The sequence below is a fragment of the Coregonus clupeaformis genome, chromosome 29, assembly GCF_020615455.1.
Source record: "Coregonus clupeaformis isolate EN_2021a chromosome 29, ASM2061545v1, whole genome shotgun sequence".
In the NCBI taxonomy this organism is placed as follows: Eukaryota; Metazoa; Chordata; class Actinopteri; order Salmoniformes; family Salmonidae; genus Coregonus; species Coregonus clupeaformis.
The window spans coordinates 63,492,089-63,512,169 of NC_059220.1; the positions used below are offsets into that span (position 1 = coordinate 63,492,089).

Genomic DNA, 20,081 nt, shown 5'->3' on the forward strand with positions numbered 1-20,081 from the left:
TGCAGTCTGTGTCTGCACTGGCCTGCCCCCTTGTGGCTGGTTTAAAACACTGCACTACATTGCATCTGCATTGCATGAGAACTAGATAGATCTGTAATAGTACAACAGTAACATATTTAAGTGCTATATTATTAATTAATATCCACTGTAATGACATATGATAATGTCTTCTATTGCATCATAGGATGAGTTGATGATTTGGAAAGTGGCAACATCATTCATTGTAATCTACTATCAGTATATATTTTTAGAAAAGATTTGTCTAGTCATGGCAGAACACTGCACAATACTGTTATGACCAGTATAGAATAGTGAGAATAAATATAATTAACCTGTTATGACCTTGCTCTCTCTCTCTCTCTCTCTCTCTCTCTCTCTCTCTGTCTCTCTCTCTCTCTCTCTCTCTCTCTCTCTGTCTCTCTCTGTCTATCTCTTTCTCTCTCTCTCTCTCTCTCTCTGTCTCTCTCTCTCTCTCTCTCTCTCTCTCTCTCTCTCTCTCTCTCTCTCTCTCTCTCTCTCTGTCTCTCTCTCTCTCTCTCTCTCTCTCTCTCTCTCTCTCTCTCTCTCTCTCTCTCTCTCTCTCTCTCTGTCTCTCTCTCTCTCTCTCTCTGTCTCTCTCTTTCTCGCTCTCTCTCTCTCTCTCGCTCTCTCTTTCTCTCTCTCTCTCTCTCTCTCTCTCTCTCTCTCTCTCTCTCTCTCTCTCTCTCTCTCTCTCTCTCTCTCTCTCTCTCTCTCTCTCTCTCTCTCTCTCTCTCTCTCTCTCTCTCTCTCTCTCTCTCTCTCTCTCTCGCTCCCTATAGCTACCATCCTAGGGTGTGTTTGTGATGCCCCCTTACTAGCGGGTCCCCTCCCAGTGTGTGATGCATCATGGCTCCGGTGCTGAGTGCCTTGTGGGGGCTGGGGGTCAGGGGGTCAGGGGACGCCACGGCGACGTCCTTAGGCAACGAGCAGCTGGTCCTAGTAGGCACCCTGACGACCATCTCTTCCTTAGTGCTGCTCTCGCTGTTACTGCTGCTGTGCGCCAACTGCCAGGGGTGAGTGGGACTTGTAGGACACACACACATTCAATAACATGTAAGATGAAAACATAAATAATGTTACTGTCATTGTACTTATGTTATATTTATACTGTACTGTTGATTTACTTCTAACAAATAGTTTATTTATCACATTCTTACTTTGGTACCGATAGATAGACCAGCACAATTGGGTGTCTGTATAATAGACTATATTATTACAGTCTGCATAATATACTACATTATTACAGTCTGTATAATATACTACATTATTACTGTCTGTATAATAGACTACATTATTACAGTCTGCATAATAGACTACATTATTACAGTCTGAATAATAGACTACATTATTACAGTCTGCATAATAGACTACATTATTACAGTCTGAATAATAGACTACATTATTACAGTCTGCATAATAGACTACATTATTACAGTCTGCATAACATACTACATTATTACAGTCTGTATAATAGACTACATTATTACAGTCTGCATAATAGACTACATTATTACAGTCTGAATAATAGACTACATTATTACAGTCTGCATAATAGACTACATTATTACAGTCTGCATAATAGACTACATTATTACAGTCTGTATAATAGACTACATTATTACAGTCTGCATAACATACTACATTATTACAGTCTGTATAATAGACTACATTATTACAGTCTGCATAATAGACTACATTATTACAGTCTGCATAATAGACTACATTATTACGGTCTGTATAATAGTCTACATTATTACAGTCTGTATAATAGACTACATTATTACAGTCTGTATAATAGACTACATTATTACAGTCTGTATAATGACTACATTATTACAGTCTGCATCATAGGCTACATTATTACAGTCTGAATAATAGACTACATTATTACAGTCTGCATAATAGACTACATTATTACAGTCTGCATAATATACTACATTATTACAGTATATAATATACTACATTATTACAGTCTGCATAATAGACTACATTATTACAGTCTGCATAATAGACTACATTATTACAGTCTGCATAATAGACTACATTATTACAGTCTGTATAATAGACTACATTATTACAGTCTGCATAACATACTACATTATTACAGTCTGTATAATAGACTACATTATTACAGTCTGCATAATAGACTACATTATTACAGTCTGCATAATAGACTACATTATTACAGTCTGTATAATAGTCTACATTATTACAGTCTGTATAATAGACTACATTATTACAGTCTGTATAATAGACTACATTATTACAGTCTGTATAATGACTACATTATTACAGTCTGCATCATAGGCTACATTATTACAGTCTGAATAATAGACTACATTATTACAGTCTGCATAATAGACTACATTATTACAGTCTGCATAATATACTACATTATTACAGTATATAATATACTACATTATTACAGTCTGCATAATAGACTACATTATTACAGTCTGTATAATAGACTACATTATTACAGTCTGCATAATAGACTACATTATTACAGTCTGTATAATGGACTACATTATTACAGTCTGTATAATAGACTACATTATTACAGTCTGCATAATAGACTACATTATTACAGTCTGCATAATAGACTACATTATTACAGTCTGCATAATAGACTACATTATTACAGTCTGTATAATGGACTACATTATTACAGTCTGTATAATAGACTACATTATTACAGTCTGTATAATGGACTACATTATTACAGTCTGTATAATAGACTACATTATTACAGTCTGCATAATAGACTACATTATTACAGTCTGTATAATAGACTACATTATTACAGTCTGTATAATAGACTATGTTATTACAGTCTGTATAATAGACTACATTATTACAGTCTGCATAATATACCACATTATTACAGTCTGCTTAATAAACTACATTATTACAGTTTGCATAATATACTACATTATTACAGTTTGTATGCAGTATGCTGTAGCCCAGAGTTAATACATCAACTCAAAGCAGACAAAGTCAAAGTTTTAATCACCATCTTCCTTCTTCATCCTTCTTCTTCTCCAGGCCAAAGAAAGCAAATGGCTGCACAGTAGACCACGAGAACCTCATGAATGGAGTGAGTCTGACTGAACTAAAGGGATCTGTCACTTGCTTCACTTAAAACAGCCTTAGTTAGTCTGCTATGTCTGTCCCTGAAAAGAACTCTGAGAGAGGGAGGGAGATGGAGAGAGGGAGGGAGATGGAGAGAGGGAGGGAGATGGAGAGAGAGAGAGAGAGAGAGAGAGAGAGAGAGAGAGAGAGAGAGAGAGAGAGAGATGGAGAGAGAGAGGGAGATGGAGAGAGAGAGGGAGAGAGATGGAGAGAGGGAGGGAGATGGAGAGAGAGAGATATGGAGAGAGAGAGGGAGAGAGATGGAGAGAGGGAGGGAGATGGAGAGAGAGAGAGAGAGAGATATGGAGAGAGAGAGGGAGATGGAGGGAGAGAGAGATATGGAGTGAGAGATGGAGATGGAGAGAGAGAGGGAGATGGAGAGAGGGAGGGATATGGAGAGAGGGAGGGAGATGGAGAGAGGGAGATGGACAGGGTTTTAGCCATATGCAGCTCTTAGTGCAGAACGGGATGGAGGGAGTCTATTGGATGGATGACCCTGGTCAAGAGGTCAAGAGTTCAGAGGTCAGCATTATCCAGGAAGGAATGGACAGAAGGGAGACATGAATTGCAGAGGGGGAAGGAGTATTAGTATAATGTGATAAATGCAGCCAAAATATTTACTCCCTCTATCACACACACACACACACACACACACACATTAGCCCCTATGTGGGAGAGTCATCATGTTGTGATCATAGAGCGTGTCTAGTTGTAAATTAGGCTTGGGATCTCTGCCAGCTCTGTGATTGACAGGTCCCAGTGGCACACACACACAAACACACATACACTGTGTACGCTGGTCTGGAATCAACACCAGGGGCGTATTCATTACGCCGATTCTGTTGCAAAATGTTTCTTAAACGGAAGCAAACGGAACGAAACGGCGAGGGACCTACCTGCATTTGTCCAGTAGAAACCCTAGTTTTAGTTGCTAAACGTTTTGCAACTGTTTGGACTAATAATTACACCCCAGATGTGTAGAATTTGTTCCACTTCGGTCTGCAGTATCTTCATATAAACTGAAATGTTCACAGAGAAGAATCAGTATTTTCAGAACCACTATATTTAATTCACCTTTTATTTCACCAGTTCACGGTTTAGCACATTAATTGCATAGTAAACTGTTTATTTCAATGGGATTCTGAATGCATATTGTGAATTCTCGCACTATACCCAACCATTCCATCATGATGAAGACCATGATGAGCATTAGCTATGGTAAAGATTAAATTACTACTTACAAGTTGTGGTTAAGTGAGATAAATAGCTCTCTTTCAGAAAGAAACTGACATCGTCCTTTCATTCTAATTACATGCAGTCACACACACACTCTTTGCTCAAACCTCCGGGGACGTGGAAACCTTTTTATCTGATAGTTACAGTATCTGGAGAGTAACCTTTACACTGTAGTGTCGGGCCTCGCCTGTGAAGTTATGAAGGAGGACTTCACTTTAACGACAGACTGACGGGTTGAATTGGGTCTTTAACGACAGACTGACAGGTTGAATTGGATCTTTAATGACAGACTGACGGGTTTAATTGGGTCTTTAACGACAGACTGACAGGTTGAATTGGGTCTTTAACGACAGACTGACGGGTTGAATTGGGTCTTTAATGACAGATTGACAGGTTGAATTGGGTCTTTAACGACAGACTGACAGGTTGAATTGGGTCTTTAACGACAGACTGACAGGTTGAATTGGGTCTTTAACGACAGACTGACGGGTTGAATTGGGTCTTTAACGACAGACTGACAGGTTGAATTGGGTCTTTAACGACAGACTGACAGGTTGAATTGGGTCTTTAACGACAGACTGACGGGTTGAATTGGGTCTTTAACGACAGACTGATGGGTTGAATTGGGTCTTTAACGACAGACTGACTGGTTGAATTGGGTCTTTAACGACAGACTGACAGGTTGAATTGGGTCTTTAACGACAGACTGACGGGTTGAATTGGGTCTTTAACGACAGACTGACGGGTTGAATTGGGTCTTTAACGACAGACTGACGGGTTGAATTGGGTCTTTAACGACAGACTGACGGGTTGAATTGGGTCTTTAACGACAGACTGACGGGTTGAATTGGGTCTTTAACGACAGACTGACAGGTTGAATTGGGTCTTTAACGACAGACTGACGGGTTGAATTGGGTCTTTAACGACAGACTGACAGGTTGAATTGGGTCTTTAACGACAGACTGACGGGTTGAATTGGGTCTTTGTCTTCTTCTCAACAGACAGACTCCACTAACCCCTGTGTCTCTATAGGTACGCCATCAGATTCAGCCTAGCAACAGTCATTATCAGACACAGCCACCAGGTGGTGCTGTAGATCTGAAGGTTACTGCCTCTGTCCTTTGGTTTTATATCAGTGAGGTTACTGACAACACAAAGACCTGCAGTGGCTCAATGCCCATTGTTCCCCTCACAATGTCCTGATGTTCATATGAATTGAGGTGTAATTGTGTAAAGGTATTATATCTGATCACAGCCTCTCAGAATGAGGCGTAGGATGACACTGATCTAATGTACACTACCAGTCCAAAGTTTAAACACACCTACTCATTTCAGGGTTTTTCTTTATTTTTTACTATGTTCTACATTGTAGAATAATAGTGAAGACATCGAAACTATGAAATAACACATATGGAATCATGTAGTAACCAAAAAAGTGTTAAACAAATTAAAATATATTTTATATTTGAGATTCTTCAAATAGCCACCCTTTGCCTTGATGACAGCTTTGCACACTCTTGGTATTCTCTCAACCAGCTTCCTGGAATGCTTTTCCAACAGTCTTGAAGGAGTTCCTACATATGCTGAGCACTTGTTGGCTGCTTTTCCTTCACTCTGCTGTCCAACTCATCCCAAACCATCTCAATTGGGTTGAGGTCGAGGGATTGTGGAGGCCAGGTCATCTGATGCAGCACTCCATCACTCTCCTTCTTGGTCAAATAGCCCTTACACAGCCTGGAGGTGTGTTGGGTCATTGTCCTGTTGAAAAACAAATGATAGTCCCACTAAGCCCAAACCAGATGGGGTGGTGTATCGCTGCAGAATGCTGTGGTAGCCATGCTGGTTAAGTGTGCCTTGAATTCTAAATAAATCACAGACAATGTCACCAGCAAAGCACCCCCACACCATAACACCTATTCCTCCCTGCTTTACGATGGGAACTACACATGCGGAGATAATCCGTTCACCCACACCGCATCTCACACGGCGGTAGGAACCAAAAATCTCAAATTTGGACTCCAGACCAAAGGACACATTTCCACCGGTCTAATGTCCATTCCTCGTGTTTCTTGGCCCAAGCAGGTCTCTTCTTCTTATTGGTGTCCTTTAGTAGTGGTTTCTTTGCAGCAATTTGACCATGAAGGCCTGATTCACACAGTCCCCTCTGAACAGTTGATGTTGAGATGTGTCTGTGACTTGAACTCCGTGAAGCATTTATTTGGGCTGCAATTTCTGAGGCTGGTAACTCTAATGAACTTATCCTCTGCAGCAGAGGTAACTCTGGGTCTTCCATTCCTGTGGTGGTCCTCATGAGAGCCAGTTTCATCATAGCGCTTGATGGTTTTTGCGACTGCACTTGAATAAACCTTAAAAATTCTTGAAATTCCGTATTGACCGTCATGCCTTAAAGTAATGATGGACTGTCGTTTCTCTTTGCTTATTTGAGCTGTTCTTGCCATAATATGGACTTGGTGTTTTACCAAATAGGGCTATCTTCTGTAAACCCCCCCCCCCCACCTTGTCACTTTACAACTGATTGGCTCAAACGCATTAAGAAGGAAAGAAATTCCACAAATTAACTTTTAAGAAGGCACACCTGTTAATTGAAATGCATTCCAGGTGACTACCTCATGAAGCTTGTTGAGAGAATGCCAAGAGTGTGCAAAGCTGTCATCAAGGCAAAGGGTGGCTATTTGAAGAATCTCAAATATAAAATATATTTTGATTTGTTTAACACTTTTTTGGTTACTACATGATTCCATATGTGTTATTTCATAGTTTTGATGTCTTCACTGTTATTCTACAATGTAAAAATAAAGAAAAACCCTTGAATGAGTAGTTGTTGTAAAACTTTTGACTGGTAGTGAATATATAATGTATATAGCTCCACTTATCCAAAGTGACTTATAGTACAGCGAGTTCATATATTTGTAGGATGTGTACTAACTGAGCCACACAGGACCACACAGGGACGCAGGGTAAACTGATCCCAGACCTGTGTCTATAATAAGCCACATATCCCCATCCTAACCCAGTGTTTGTCGGTCTACAGGTGTCTGAGAGAGAGACATTTACCGGTATTCAGTCTGTGGACAGCCCAGGGACTGACCTATTGGTGAGCAGTTCACACAACGGCCCACTAACCAGTGGCACAGGTAACACACACACACACACACGCACACACACACACACACACACACACACACGAAGACCGCCTCTGCATGTGTTGTTTATTGTTTGTTGCCGTTTCATTCATGACTTTTTAAAAGAGTGTAATATTCATTCAGCATACATTCCATCTACATTTAGCCTTCACTTTGCACACTTACTTGGTTATTCGTTTGGTTTCCACACCTGTGGCAATCTAATCCATGAGACATGGTCCACTAGTAGTCTGGTAACAGATCTGTGTTGTAGCCAGCTCCACTGTTGGTTGTCATGCCAAACATCTAGGCCCTCTGGCATGACAACCAATGACAAAGGAGTTAGACAATGCACAAACAAGCTCTATGAACGAACAGTCTAACTAGTCCAAATTGTCCACTGCAGCTTTCAAAGATGCAATGTTGTTGTTTAAGATCGAGGCTTCCCATCCTCAAACTCTCTCTCTGTTAACCCGGCATAACCACCCACACACACCATCCTCAAACTCTCTCTCTGTTAACCCGGCATAACCACCCACACACACCATCCTTAAACTCTCTCTCTGTTAACCCGGCATAACCACCCACACACACCATCCTCAAACTCTCTCTCTGTTAACCCGGCATAACCACCCACACACACCATCCTCAAACTCTCTCTCTGTTAACCCGGCATAACCACCCACACACACCATCCTCAAACTCTCTCTCTGTTAACCCGGCATAACCACCCACACACACCATCCTAAAACTCTCTCTCTGTTAACCCAACATAACCACCCACACACACCATCCTCAAACTCTCTCTCTGTTAACCCGGCATAACCACCCACACACACCATCCTCAAACTCTCTCTCTTTTAACCTGGCATAACCACCCACACACAACATCCTCAAACTCTCTCTCTGTTAACCCGGCATAACCACCCACACATCCCATCCTTTTTCCCTTTGTCGTGTCCAATTCAATTAAACCCAACCCAACTCAACTTAACAAAATTCAATTCAATTCAATTGAACTCAACTCAAATGTATTGATCCATCCTCCCCCAGTGTTGACAGACACCCAGGACAGCAGTCCCCAGCCCTCTGAGGAGATGCTGTCCAGCCAGTCAGAGCTGCGGAGCTCCAAGTGTCCCCAGGACCGTGAGCTGCCCAGCATCCCACCCAACAGCGCTCTGGAGGGGATGGGATCCTCCAACGGACCCCCTCTCCCTCCCTCTGGAGATGGCACCTACGAGGTATTAGGGATTGTTGTTGTTCATGTTATTATATAGGTATTTATTGACTTATTGGAATGAGTCCTCTTGTGTTTATTGAATGGTTGTACTGTATGAACCCAGGGAGACTAGTCCTAATGTACTGACGGCTGTCTCAATCAACTCAACTAAACTAGGTGGTGAAGGAAAGAGGCGGCATCTTGACAGCGTCCCGGGACGTGAGTGTTGAAGACTCCCTGTACGAGACGGTCAAAGAGCTGAAGGACCATCCAGGAAGCATGGCTGTAGGTCTACCCAACGGACACGGTACTACGTCCCCCCTCAGCCCTGATGACAATGACATTTCCCACCACAACCACCTCCCACCTCCCCGCCACCCTCCAGCCCTCCACAACGGCCACCTCAGCCCCGGCAGCACCCCGGAGCGAGGGCCCCTGTGCGCGGGAGTGGAGTACGCCTCGGTGGATCTGAACAAGAAGAGCCGTCACAGTGCAGACCTGGAGGCCAGGCGCTCAGCCACCATCGCTGCTGCTGTGAGCCCCACAGAGGAGCCCGAGGAGGAGAGACCCCCGCCTGTGCCTGACAAGGTGCTGGATGAGAATGACAACCAGCCTACCATGATGGACGCAGGAGGGGTGGTGGTAATGGGGGCTGCGCTGCACAACGGAGAGGTGAGGATCGTTGTTTATGTCTATGTCTGTGTGTTTATGTATGTTTGTGAGGGAGAAAGACCGCACTTGTACAGCAGAAAGACAGCTCAACTGATTCCTGACTAGATGTATTGATTCAGTTGTGAGCCACAAGTTAGAGTAGAAAGCAGAACAGAAAGAGCCTCTCTCTGTCTCTGTGTCCGATCGACATTATGAGGGAGAGAAAGAGCGAGAGAGAGAAAGAGCAGGGAGAGAGAGAGAGGAAGAGCAGGGAGAGAGAGAGAGGAAGAGCAGGGAGAGAGAGAGAGGAAGAGCAGGGAGAGAGAGAGAGGAAGAGAGAGCGAAATGAGAGATGTAGAATAGAGATAGAGATGGAGGGAGAGAGAGATAGAAGATAGATAGAGAGAGAGAGAGAGAGAGAGAGAGAGAGAGAGAGAGAGAGAGAGAGAGAGAGAGAGAGAGAGATAGAGGGAGAGAGAGAGAGAGAGAGAGAGAGAGATAGAGAGAGAGAGGATAGATAGAGGAAGAGAGAGAGAGAGAGAGAGAGAGAGAGAGAGAGAGAGAGAGAGAGAGAGAGAGAGAGAGAGAGAGAGAGAGAGAGAGAGAGAGAGAGAGAGAGAGATAGAGAGAGAGAGAGAGGGAGAGAGAGAGAGAGAGAGAGAGAGAGAGAGAGAGAGAGAGAGAGAGAGAGAGAGAGAGAGAGAGAGAGAGAGAGAGAGAGAGAGAGAGAGAGAGAGAGAGAGAGAGAGAGAGAGAGAGAGAGAGAGAGAGAGAGAGAGAGAGAGAGAGAGAGAGAGAGATAGAAGATAGATAGAGGGAGAGAGAGAGAGAGAGAGAGAGAGGGGGGGGGGGTAGAGGGAGGGAGAGATAGAGGGAATATCCAAGGCCTGAGGTCATCTGCCTTTGGCCTAAAGAGCAGGAACCTGGACTTCACCAAAGAAATCGGAAATACAGACATTGTCATCCTACAAGGAACATGGTATAGACGGACCCACTGGTTGCCCTCTAGGTTACAGAGATCTGGTAGTCTCATCCACCAAACTACCAGGTGTGAAACATACATATCAGTGTGGATGATGGATCACCACCTCAAGCTGAACCTCGGCAAGACGGAGCTGCTCTTCCTCCCGGGGAAGGACTGCCCGTTCCATGATCTTGCCATCACGGTTGACAACTCTGTTGTGTCCTCCTCCCAGAGTGCAAAGAGCCTTGGCGTGACCCTGGACAACACCCTGTCGTTCTCCGCTAACATCAAGGCGGTGACCCGATCCTGTAGGTTCATGCTCTACAACATTTGCAGAGTACGACCCTGCCTTACACAGGAAGCGGCACAGGTCCTAATCCAGGCACTTGTCATCTCCCGTCTGGATTACTGCAACTCGCTGTTGGCTGGGCTCCCTGCCTGTGCCATTAAACCCCTACAACTCATCCAGAACGCCGCAGCCCATCTGGTGTTCGACCTTCCCAAGTTCTCTCACGTCACCCCACTCCTCCGCACACTCCACTGGCTTCCAGTTGAAGCACGCATCTGCTACAATACCATGGTGCTTGCCTACGGAGATGTGAGGGGAACGGCACCTCCGTACCTTCAGGCTCTGATCAGTCCCTACACCCAAACGAGGGCACTACGTTCATCCACATCTGGCCTGCTAGCTCCCCTACCTCTACGGAAGCCCAGTCAAAACTGTTCGCTGCTCTGGCACCCCAATGGTGGAACAAGCTCCCTCACGACGCCAGGACAGCAGAGTCACTCACCACCTTCGGAGACACTTGAAACCCCACCTCTTTAAGGAATACCTGGGATAGGATAAAGTGATCCTTCTACCCCCCCTTACCCCACCCCCCAAAAAAAAAAAAAATATTGTAAAGTGGTTGTCCCAATGGCTAACATAAGGTGAATGCACCAATTTGTAAGTCGCTCTGGATAAGAGCATCTGCTAAATGACGAAAATGTAAATGTAAATTAAACAGGGAAGGGACTCAGGGGGTATGCTAATTTGGTATAGAGCAGACCTAACTCACTCTATTAAATTAATCAAAACAGGAACATTTTACGATTGGCTAGAAAAAAATCTAAAGGAAATTATCTCAACAGAGAGATAATGTGTGTTGCCTATATCCCCCCACTAGAATCCCCATACTTTAATGAAGACAGCTTCTCCATCCTGGAGGGGGAAATCAATCATTTCCAGACCCAGGGACATGTAATAGTGTGGCGACTTAAATGCCAGAACAGGACAAGAACCTGACACCCTCAGCACACAGGAGGACAAACACCTACCTGGATGTGACAGCATTCCCTCCCCCATATGCCCTCCTAGGCACAAATATGACAACATAACCAACAAAAAACGGGTCACAACTCCTGCAGCTCTGTCGCACGCTGGGTATGTACATAGTCAATGGTAGGCCTCGAGGGGACTCCTATGGTAGGTACACCTATAGCTCAATTCTTGGCAGTAGTACTGTAGACTACTTTATCACTGACCTCAACCCAGAGTCTCTCAGAGCGTTCACACTCAGCCCACTGACACCCCTATCAGACCACAGCAAAATCACAGTCTACTTGAACAGAGCAATACTCAAACATGAGGCATCAAAGCCAAAGGAACTGAATAATATTAAGAAATGCTATAGATTGAAGGAAAGTTGTGTCAAAACCTACCAAAAAAACAATTAGGCAACAACAAATTCAATCCCTTTTAGACAACTTCCTGGACAAAACGTTCCACTGTAATAGTGAAGATGTAAACTTGGCAGTAGAAAACCTAAACAGTATATTTGACCTCTATGCTTCCTTATCAAATCTAAAAATCTCTAACAGAAAACCGAAGAAAAGTAACAACAATGACAAATGGTTTGATGAAGAATGCAAAAACCTAAGAAAGAAATTGAGAAACCTATCCAACCAAAACCATAGAGACCCAGAAAACCTGAGCCTACGCCTTCACTATGGTGAATCACTAAAACAATACAGAAATACACTACGGAAAAAGAATGAACAACAAGTCAGAAATCAGCTCAATATAATTGAAGAATCCATAGACTCTAACAACTTCTGGGAAAATTGGAAAACACCACAAATACAAATACAAATTCCATCTAGACACCGTTGCCCTAGAGCACACAAAAAACTATACACACCTCGGCCTAAACATCAGCGCCACAGGTAACTTCCACAAAGCTGTGAACGATCTGAGAGACAAGGCAAGAAGGGCCTTCTACACCATCAAAATAAAATGTTGACATATCAATTAGGATCTGGCTAAAAATACTTGAATCCACATATATTCATAAATTCAGAGCGTTTCGCTCTCGGAGCGCGTCACTGGACGCTCTGGCTGAGGAGTAGGGTTGATCCGAGCGTTCTGACCTCACAACGGCAGTCAAGCACCCAAGCTAACTGGCTAACGGTGGCTAGCTTGCTAGCTATTTCCAGACACAAATGAGAGAACACCTCACTCTGACCATTTTACTCGCCATAGAAGAGCTGGTTAGGCTGTTTTCATGTTATCCAGAGCGTTGGTGACTGTAACTGTGCTGCTGGCAACAATTTAATAATATTTTTTTTTGCCGACGTTTACTGACACCGGCCATATATTCAACGGGTGTTGAGCGTTCGTAAATTCATCAGTTATTCTGCACTCTGGCACACTCAGACAAGAGTGCTCTGAAATCGGAGTAGATAGACAGAATTAACAATGTCTATTGAGAACGCACAACGACTACACCACTTAGCTAAGAATGACGTGAATAATCAAGTCAATAAACGTTGGGTAGTTAGTTAGATTATAGTTAAAATATTGCCTGGCAAGTTCGATGTATTAGTAGCCAACTAACGTTAGGTAACTAGCTAACATACCGGTACATACTGCTGTAATGCTATGCGGTTCGTAAGGATAGCGTAGCTAACAAATTGTCAGCCAACATAACGTGTAACGTAACTTATTTGAAAAGTAATTGCTTTATTACATTGCTCAACATTTTCTTAACATTTGTCATAATTAGTTAAAGCAATGAATTTGTATCCGTGCTCGTCGGACTTTGGCTGCATATTTTCTGCCATTTTCACAACGTTGTGAAGCCACGCCCATTTTCTTAAGAATTGCATTAAGTGCTCTAAAAGCACGGAAATAGTGTCCACTGCTTGTATACTTCGTATTTTGGCGAATTTAATACGACATCAGGGAACTTTTGGCATACTAACTATATCCATACTATGACCAATAAGCATATTACATACTCAATTTACGTCACAAATAGTAAGGTTAGTGCTGTTAGTATGAGTATTCGAACACAGCTCTAGTTTCCTGAAACAAGTCACATATTTAGTATTTTTATATATTATTTAGTGATCATTTGTAGAGTGGCTCTCTATTTGCCCGCAGCAATAATTTTTTTTACCATTCTGAATGGCTAAAGAATCCATATGTTCTTCTGAAATATTAAAGACGTGCTCCGGTACTTTGGCGACTAGTAAGTATTTTTTAAACCTCCTGTTTTGGGCTGGATGTGTAGTTCATACATGTATAATCTATGAGCAGAATTACTGTCTTACCTCAATTAGCTACGAAATCCCTAGTTTGAAAGCGACTGTTTTCTGGAAGCTGTGCGGCGCCATTTTCCCTACATTTACCCCCATGTGGGCCAGCCCAGAGTACCGGAGAATATCTTTAACACAGAAACACGGAACATGTTAAGCTCTTATTATGGTGACGATCTGACAATTACAATTGTGATCTTGAATTGGACTCGCGTTGTTCTGGTCTCTGTCTTGACTCAGACTTTTCCCCTTTCGCCCCTGTCTTGGGCCAGCTCCAGCCGTCCAGCCAATTAGCTAATCAGTAATAAAAGTGTTGAAGGTCCAGCCGTCCAGCCAATTAGCTAATCAGTAACCAACATGTTTAAGGTCCAGCCGTCCAGCCAATTATCTAATCAGTAATCAACATGTTGAAGCTCCAGCCGTCCAGCCAATTAGCTAATCAGTAATAAAGTGTTGCGTTGGGCAGCAGGTGACGCCTAGCCCAGCTTGACCCTCTGGCTCCCTGCTATATGATGAACCAACCGCTGGGCTGGGCTGGGCTGAGCTGGGCCCCCTACACTCCCAAAGCCTGTTCCGTGTTCCGTCCTCCAGTGTTGGAATGTGGAGTCAGCATTAATTCTGTTCTACGCCTCTACCCCCAGTTTTCTTTTTACAAACCCCATATTACACACGCATGAATGGAATCGTATGGACACACACACACACACACACACACACATTTGCAGACACCCTGGGGCTGATTTAAGGTTAACCCGTAACTTTCTTTATTCTCTGTGGTGGTGCGTCGGTGTGACTGGGGTTGGCTGGTGATTTGTCTTGTCAGACCGACAGGGTAATGTGTGTGGTAATGTATGCAAAGCAGAGTGGAGAGGAGTGGATAAGGAGGAGAGGGGAGAGGAGGAGAGGAGAGGAGGAGAGCCTGATGAGATCCAGCTGCCCACCGTCATTCTGACAGACCAGGCAGATGATGGATGGCGCTCGGTGTGTGTCTGTGTGTGTGCGTGTGCGTGTGTGTGTGTGTGTATTTAAGTCTGCTGGATTCTCCCTCAGGTAGACCCTAAGCAAACACACAAACACACACTCAGACACACACACACAGATGATTTTCCTTTGTTCAACACTGCAATCTCTCCCGCTCTGTAACACAGCTATTAAGCCATAATAACCAGAAATGACTGTTCTGTTGTCTGGAATAATTTGACTTTGCATCGCCCGTGGCCTTAGAAGCTTTTGATTTACACTGAGAAAATGTAATTGACCTTGTCATTCACTAGTGTGACGCTCACAAGGGGCCATTCTCTTAGATAAACTGATATTCAGTATATCAACAGTGGAGTTGTCTGTCACCAAAGGGAAAGAGCTTGATTATGTTTTAGATGTGTGTGTGCGTGTGTGTGTGTGTGTGTGTGTGTGTGCGTGCGTGCACGTGCGTGTGATAGCCTGTGTGTACGGGTGTACGTGTGTGTGTACCACTGGAGGTTGATGGCACCTTAATTGGGGAGGACGGGCTCATGGTAATGACTGGAGCGCTATAAGTGGAATGGTATCAAATACATCAAACACATGGTTTCCAGCAGTTTGATACCATTCCATTTTCTCTGTTCTGGCCATTATTATGAGCCGTCCTCCCCTCAGCAGCCTCCTGTCTTGTGTACAGTGTGTGTGCATTTGTGTGTGTGTTTGTGTATCCATGTGAAACCAAACCACACACATTCTCTGGCTGACTAACGCTTTGGAATGTTAGACTTCGGTCCTCCATCATCAGTCTGCCGTAGTAGAGGTCCTGTCTGTCAGTCCATACCCCCTAACTACCTTGATACATTCTCATCAATAGTGACCTGACAAAGAACAACTCTGGGCTCTAGTTTTCAGCTATAATATGGTCAGTAAAAATGACTTGACTGCCATATCTAGGAACCAGTCTTCTCCTGGTCAAGTGGTGTAGTCAGGAACAACTCCTGGTTGTAGTCAGGAACAACTCCTGGTTGTAGTCAGGAACAACTCCTGGTAGTAGTCAGGAACAACTCCTGGTTGTAGTCATGAAACCACTTACTTAACTGGACTGGCACTTTAATTTGTAAAGCCACGCGGACAAAGACTTTATGGACACTAAATTAGAACAAACTAACACTATGAGAGACACAAGGAGGCTGGTTGATGATGGGGGCTTGAGCTTGTCTTCATGATTCCACGCCGCTGCACTCCAAGGCAATCAAATGAAATGTTTCGCTAATGAAGCCAAAATAAAAGCAAATCTGCTGAGTTTTGAGAACGTGTGTCCATAAAGTAATCATATCGATTAGAGATAGAAACTAAGTTGGTTTGTCCAACACAAGATTTACATCTTATATGTCCTTATACAGTATGTCCTTGACCAAGTGAAAGATGGACTTTAAAAGAGGCTCCATCCTCACAGTACATCCAAGCTATATGAGACGTGATGTAGCAGCCAGCCAGTCACCATCTCTGATATTAACGTTCTCTTTAGAGAGGTGTTCTTTATGTCTGTCAGCTAGCTATGTGTTGTTGATTAATGACTCTCTCCATCGGTCATAAGGGTCAGTATATAGCAGCTATACACAATAACACTGCTAAATTATTGACTAAATAATATACACCTGCTCAACTCAATGTGATAAAGACAGTATGGACAACCACAACACAGCACATTGTTTTTATGTTGAGTGTAATGCCTGAACTGTAAAGTCTGAATGTTCGTTTTTGTTTTCTTCTCTTTACAGTTAGACTTTCCACTGTCTACCTCACCGGGGCTAGACAACCATGTGCTGTCAGGGATCGAGGTAAGGTGGTGACTCTCCGCTGAACTCCCTGTGCTCTTCTCATTCCCCTATTGTCCTGACGCTTATCAAGTAAACAGAGATGTCAGTCTCACTGTGATCTCACCTGGTTGTTAGAGATGTCAGTCTCACTGTGACCTCACCTGGTTATTAGAGATGTCAGTCTCACTGTGACCTCACCTGGTTGTTAGAGATGTCAGGCTCACTGTGACCTCACCTGGTTATTAGAGGTGTCAGTCTCACTGTGACCTCACCTGGTTATTAGAGATGTCAGTCTCACTGTGACCTCACCTGGTTATTAGAGGTGTCAGTCTCACTGTGACCTCACCTGGTTATTAGAGATGTCAGTCTCACTGTGACCTCACCTGGTTATTAGAGATGTCAGTCTCACTGTGACCTCACCTGGTTATTAGAGATGTCAGTCTCACTGTGACCTCACCTGGTTATTAGAGATGTCAGTCTCACTGTGACCTCACCTAAATAAAGCATACATAAATAAAATAGTCCTTTGATGCTCACACTGACTGCATCCTCTCCTCTCTCTCCTCTCTCTCTCCTCTCCTCCCCCCTCTCTCTCCCTCTCTCTCCCCTCTCTCTTTCTCTCTCTCTTTCTCTCTCTCTCTCTCTCTCCCCTCTCTCTCGCTCTCTCTCTCTCTCTCTCTCCAGCTGTCAGACCTGTACTCCACGGTGGGGAAGCCAGGTCTAGATGTGGAGGAGAAGGAGAGTGACTACAGCAGCATTGCTGATATCAAGGGACTGGTCCCCGAGTCTTCCTCCAGCGATCTTGACCCTGGCTACGAAACCATCCACATCCCTAAGACTGGTAGTGGAGAGGACTTGGGGCTGGGGAACCAGGTTCAAGAGCCAGACTATGAGAGTGTAGGTGAGCTGGCCCTGGGGTTGAACAGGGAGAGCTCCCGTCTCTGACTGCCTATGGGCCCTAAAGCCTTAGTCTCTGGGGCCTCACCCTCAACCCCAGCCATTAACCTAACTCCTAGCCTCACCCTCAACCCCAGCCATTAACCTAACTCCTAGCCTCACCCTCAACCCCAGCCATTAACCTAACTCCTAGCCTCACCCTCAACCCCAGCCATTAACCTAACTCCTAGCCTAACCCTCAACCCCAGCCATTAGCCTAACTCCTAGCCTCACCCTCAGCCCCAGCCATTAGCCTAACTCCTAGCCTCACCCGCAACCCCAGCCATTAGCCTAACTCCTAGCCTCACCCTCAACCCCAGCCATTAGCCTAACTCCTAGCCTCACCCTCAACCCCAGCCATTAGCCTAACTCCTAGCCTCACCCTCAACCCCAGCCATTAACCTAACTCCTAGCCTCACCCTCAACCCCAGCCATTAACCTAACTCCTAGCCTAACCCTCAACCCCAGCCATTAGCCTAACTCCTAGCCTCACCCTCAGCCCCAGCCATTAGCCTAACTCCTAGCCTCACCCTCAACCCCAGCCATTAGCCTAACTCCTAGCCTCACCCTCAACCCCAGCCATTAGCCTAACTCCTAGCCTCACCCTCAACCCCAGCCATTAGCCTAACTCCTAGCCTCACCCTCAACCCCAGCCATTAGCCTAACTCCTAGCCTCACCCTCAACCCCAGCCATTAGCCTAACTCCTAGCCTCACCCTCAACCCCAGCCATTAGCCTAACTCCTAGCCTAACCCTCAACCCCAGCCATTAGCCTAACTCCTAGCCTCACCCTCAACCAGCAGCCCTGATGTGAGGGAGACCACCACATGGCTCTGAACGACAACTTTCAACCCTACCATCCATCACCAGTTCAGGGTTTCCGCTCACTGCCCCCTCAGTGCAGTTTGGGTGCGCCCACCGCCCAAGGTTATCTGATTGAACTATAATCTTAACTCTCCATTCATGGTGCCCTTAAATTACAATGTACGCAGGGTGCTGTCATGTCATTGATATCTGAACTATGAAATCACCGTCCATTGTCAAGTTATTGGCCTCCGTCCTCTTTGTTGTCATCGACTGTTATCAATGTGGGAAGGGAAGGGACATTATTAAATGCACTACATTATCCATTACCATCATAATCACTTCATCAGACCACAGAATGATCCATTCCTAGGCATTTATAACCAGTCATTACAAACTGAGTTAATGTTATAAGGCTGGTGACAAGCTGACTGGCCAGTGACGTTTGTCAGTGCCTTGTGATTGAAAACCAACCGAGTCTTTGTGCCATAATGTCGTTCTATAAAGGTTTGAGTAGAAGGTTTCCCCACAATGTAGTGCCACTTTTTATGTAGTCCGTTCTTCCTTTGTAGTGCCCCATTTCATTCAGAACTTCATGAGAGGTATGACAGATATGAGAGATATGACAGATATGCGAGATATGAGAGACATTAAAATATGATAGACATGACAGATATGACAGATATGACAGAGATGACAGATATGACAGATATGACAGATATGAGAGACATGAGAGATATGCGAGAAATGACAGATATGACAGATATGACAGATATGGTAGATATGAGAGATATGAGAGACATGAGAGATATGATAGATATGGTAGATATGAGCGATATGAGAGACATGAGAGATATGATAGATATGCGAGAGATATGATAGATATGTGTACTTACATACTATTGTGAAATAAGTAGCAGCAAATCAGGCAGTTTAGACATCTAAACTCAAAAAAGAACGGCTTGTTTTAGTTTCTAAAGCATTTAAAAAACATTTCACATGTCAACCGTTTGATCAAATTCATATTTATTTCAAGATGATGGATCATTGTGTGATTTAAAGGGATATCAGGAAGGGCGTTTGTTTATGAGGGAAACTTTAAGAGGTTTTGTTCTGTACACGGGATAAAGAGAAGAAGAAGTGGGTTGCCGTGGTAATAAAGTAGTAGTCAAGGTACTCATAAATGATCCTGACTTTTTAGAAAAGGACTTTCAAAAGACAAACAATGGTGAGACCATATCTATCAATGTTGTGATTTCTTCTTAAATCCCGTGAGAATTGTTCAACTCAGTTGTTTTTCTTTTTTATATTTCTTCACAGGATTCAAAATGTATTTAAAATACTTGTATTCTCTCAATGTGACAATATGCAACAGCAAAACTGTGTGTGTTAATTGATCAAGGTGTATAATATGTGTTTGTACGGCGTGTTTATGTTTCTGCTTACCCTGATGTAGGTACGCATACGGTCCGTATTAATATGGTAGAAAATTATTCTAAAGCACAGTGTCAAAAACGTTATGGTACAGCTTGTGTACAGAGCATAGAGCATCATCATCATCAACTGAGTGTACAAAACATTAGGAACACCTTCCTAATATTGAGTTGGCGTGGACAC

At 43.8% G+C, this 20,081-nt stretch overlaps 1 protein-coding gene across 1 annotated transcript; it reads left to right on the plus strand.

The window, feature by feature from the left end:
- Positions 1-931: 931 nt before the first annotated feature.
- LOC121572645 (phosphoprotein associated with glycosphingolipid-enriched microdomains 1) lies at positions 932-20,081 on the plus strand. Its single transcript, XM_041884675.2, has 7 exons — positions 932-1,034; positions 3,067-3,118; positions 7,442-7,544; positions 8,586-8,773; positions 8,929-9,423; positions 16,687-16,746; positions 17,410-20,081. Exons 2-7 carry the CDS (start codon positions 3,110-3,112, stop codon positions 17,668-17,670), a joined length of 1,116 nt encoding a protein of 371 aa, XP_041740609.2. The 5' UTR covers positions 932-1,034; positions 3,067-3,109; the 3' UTR covers positions 17,671-20,081.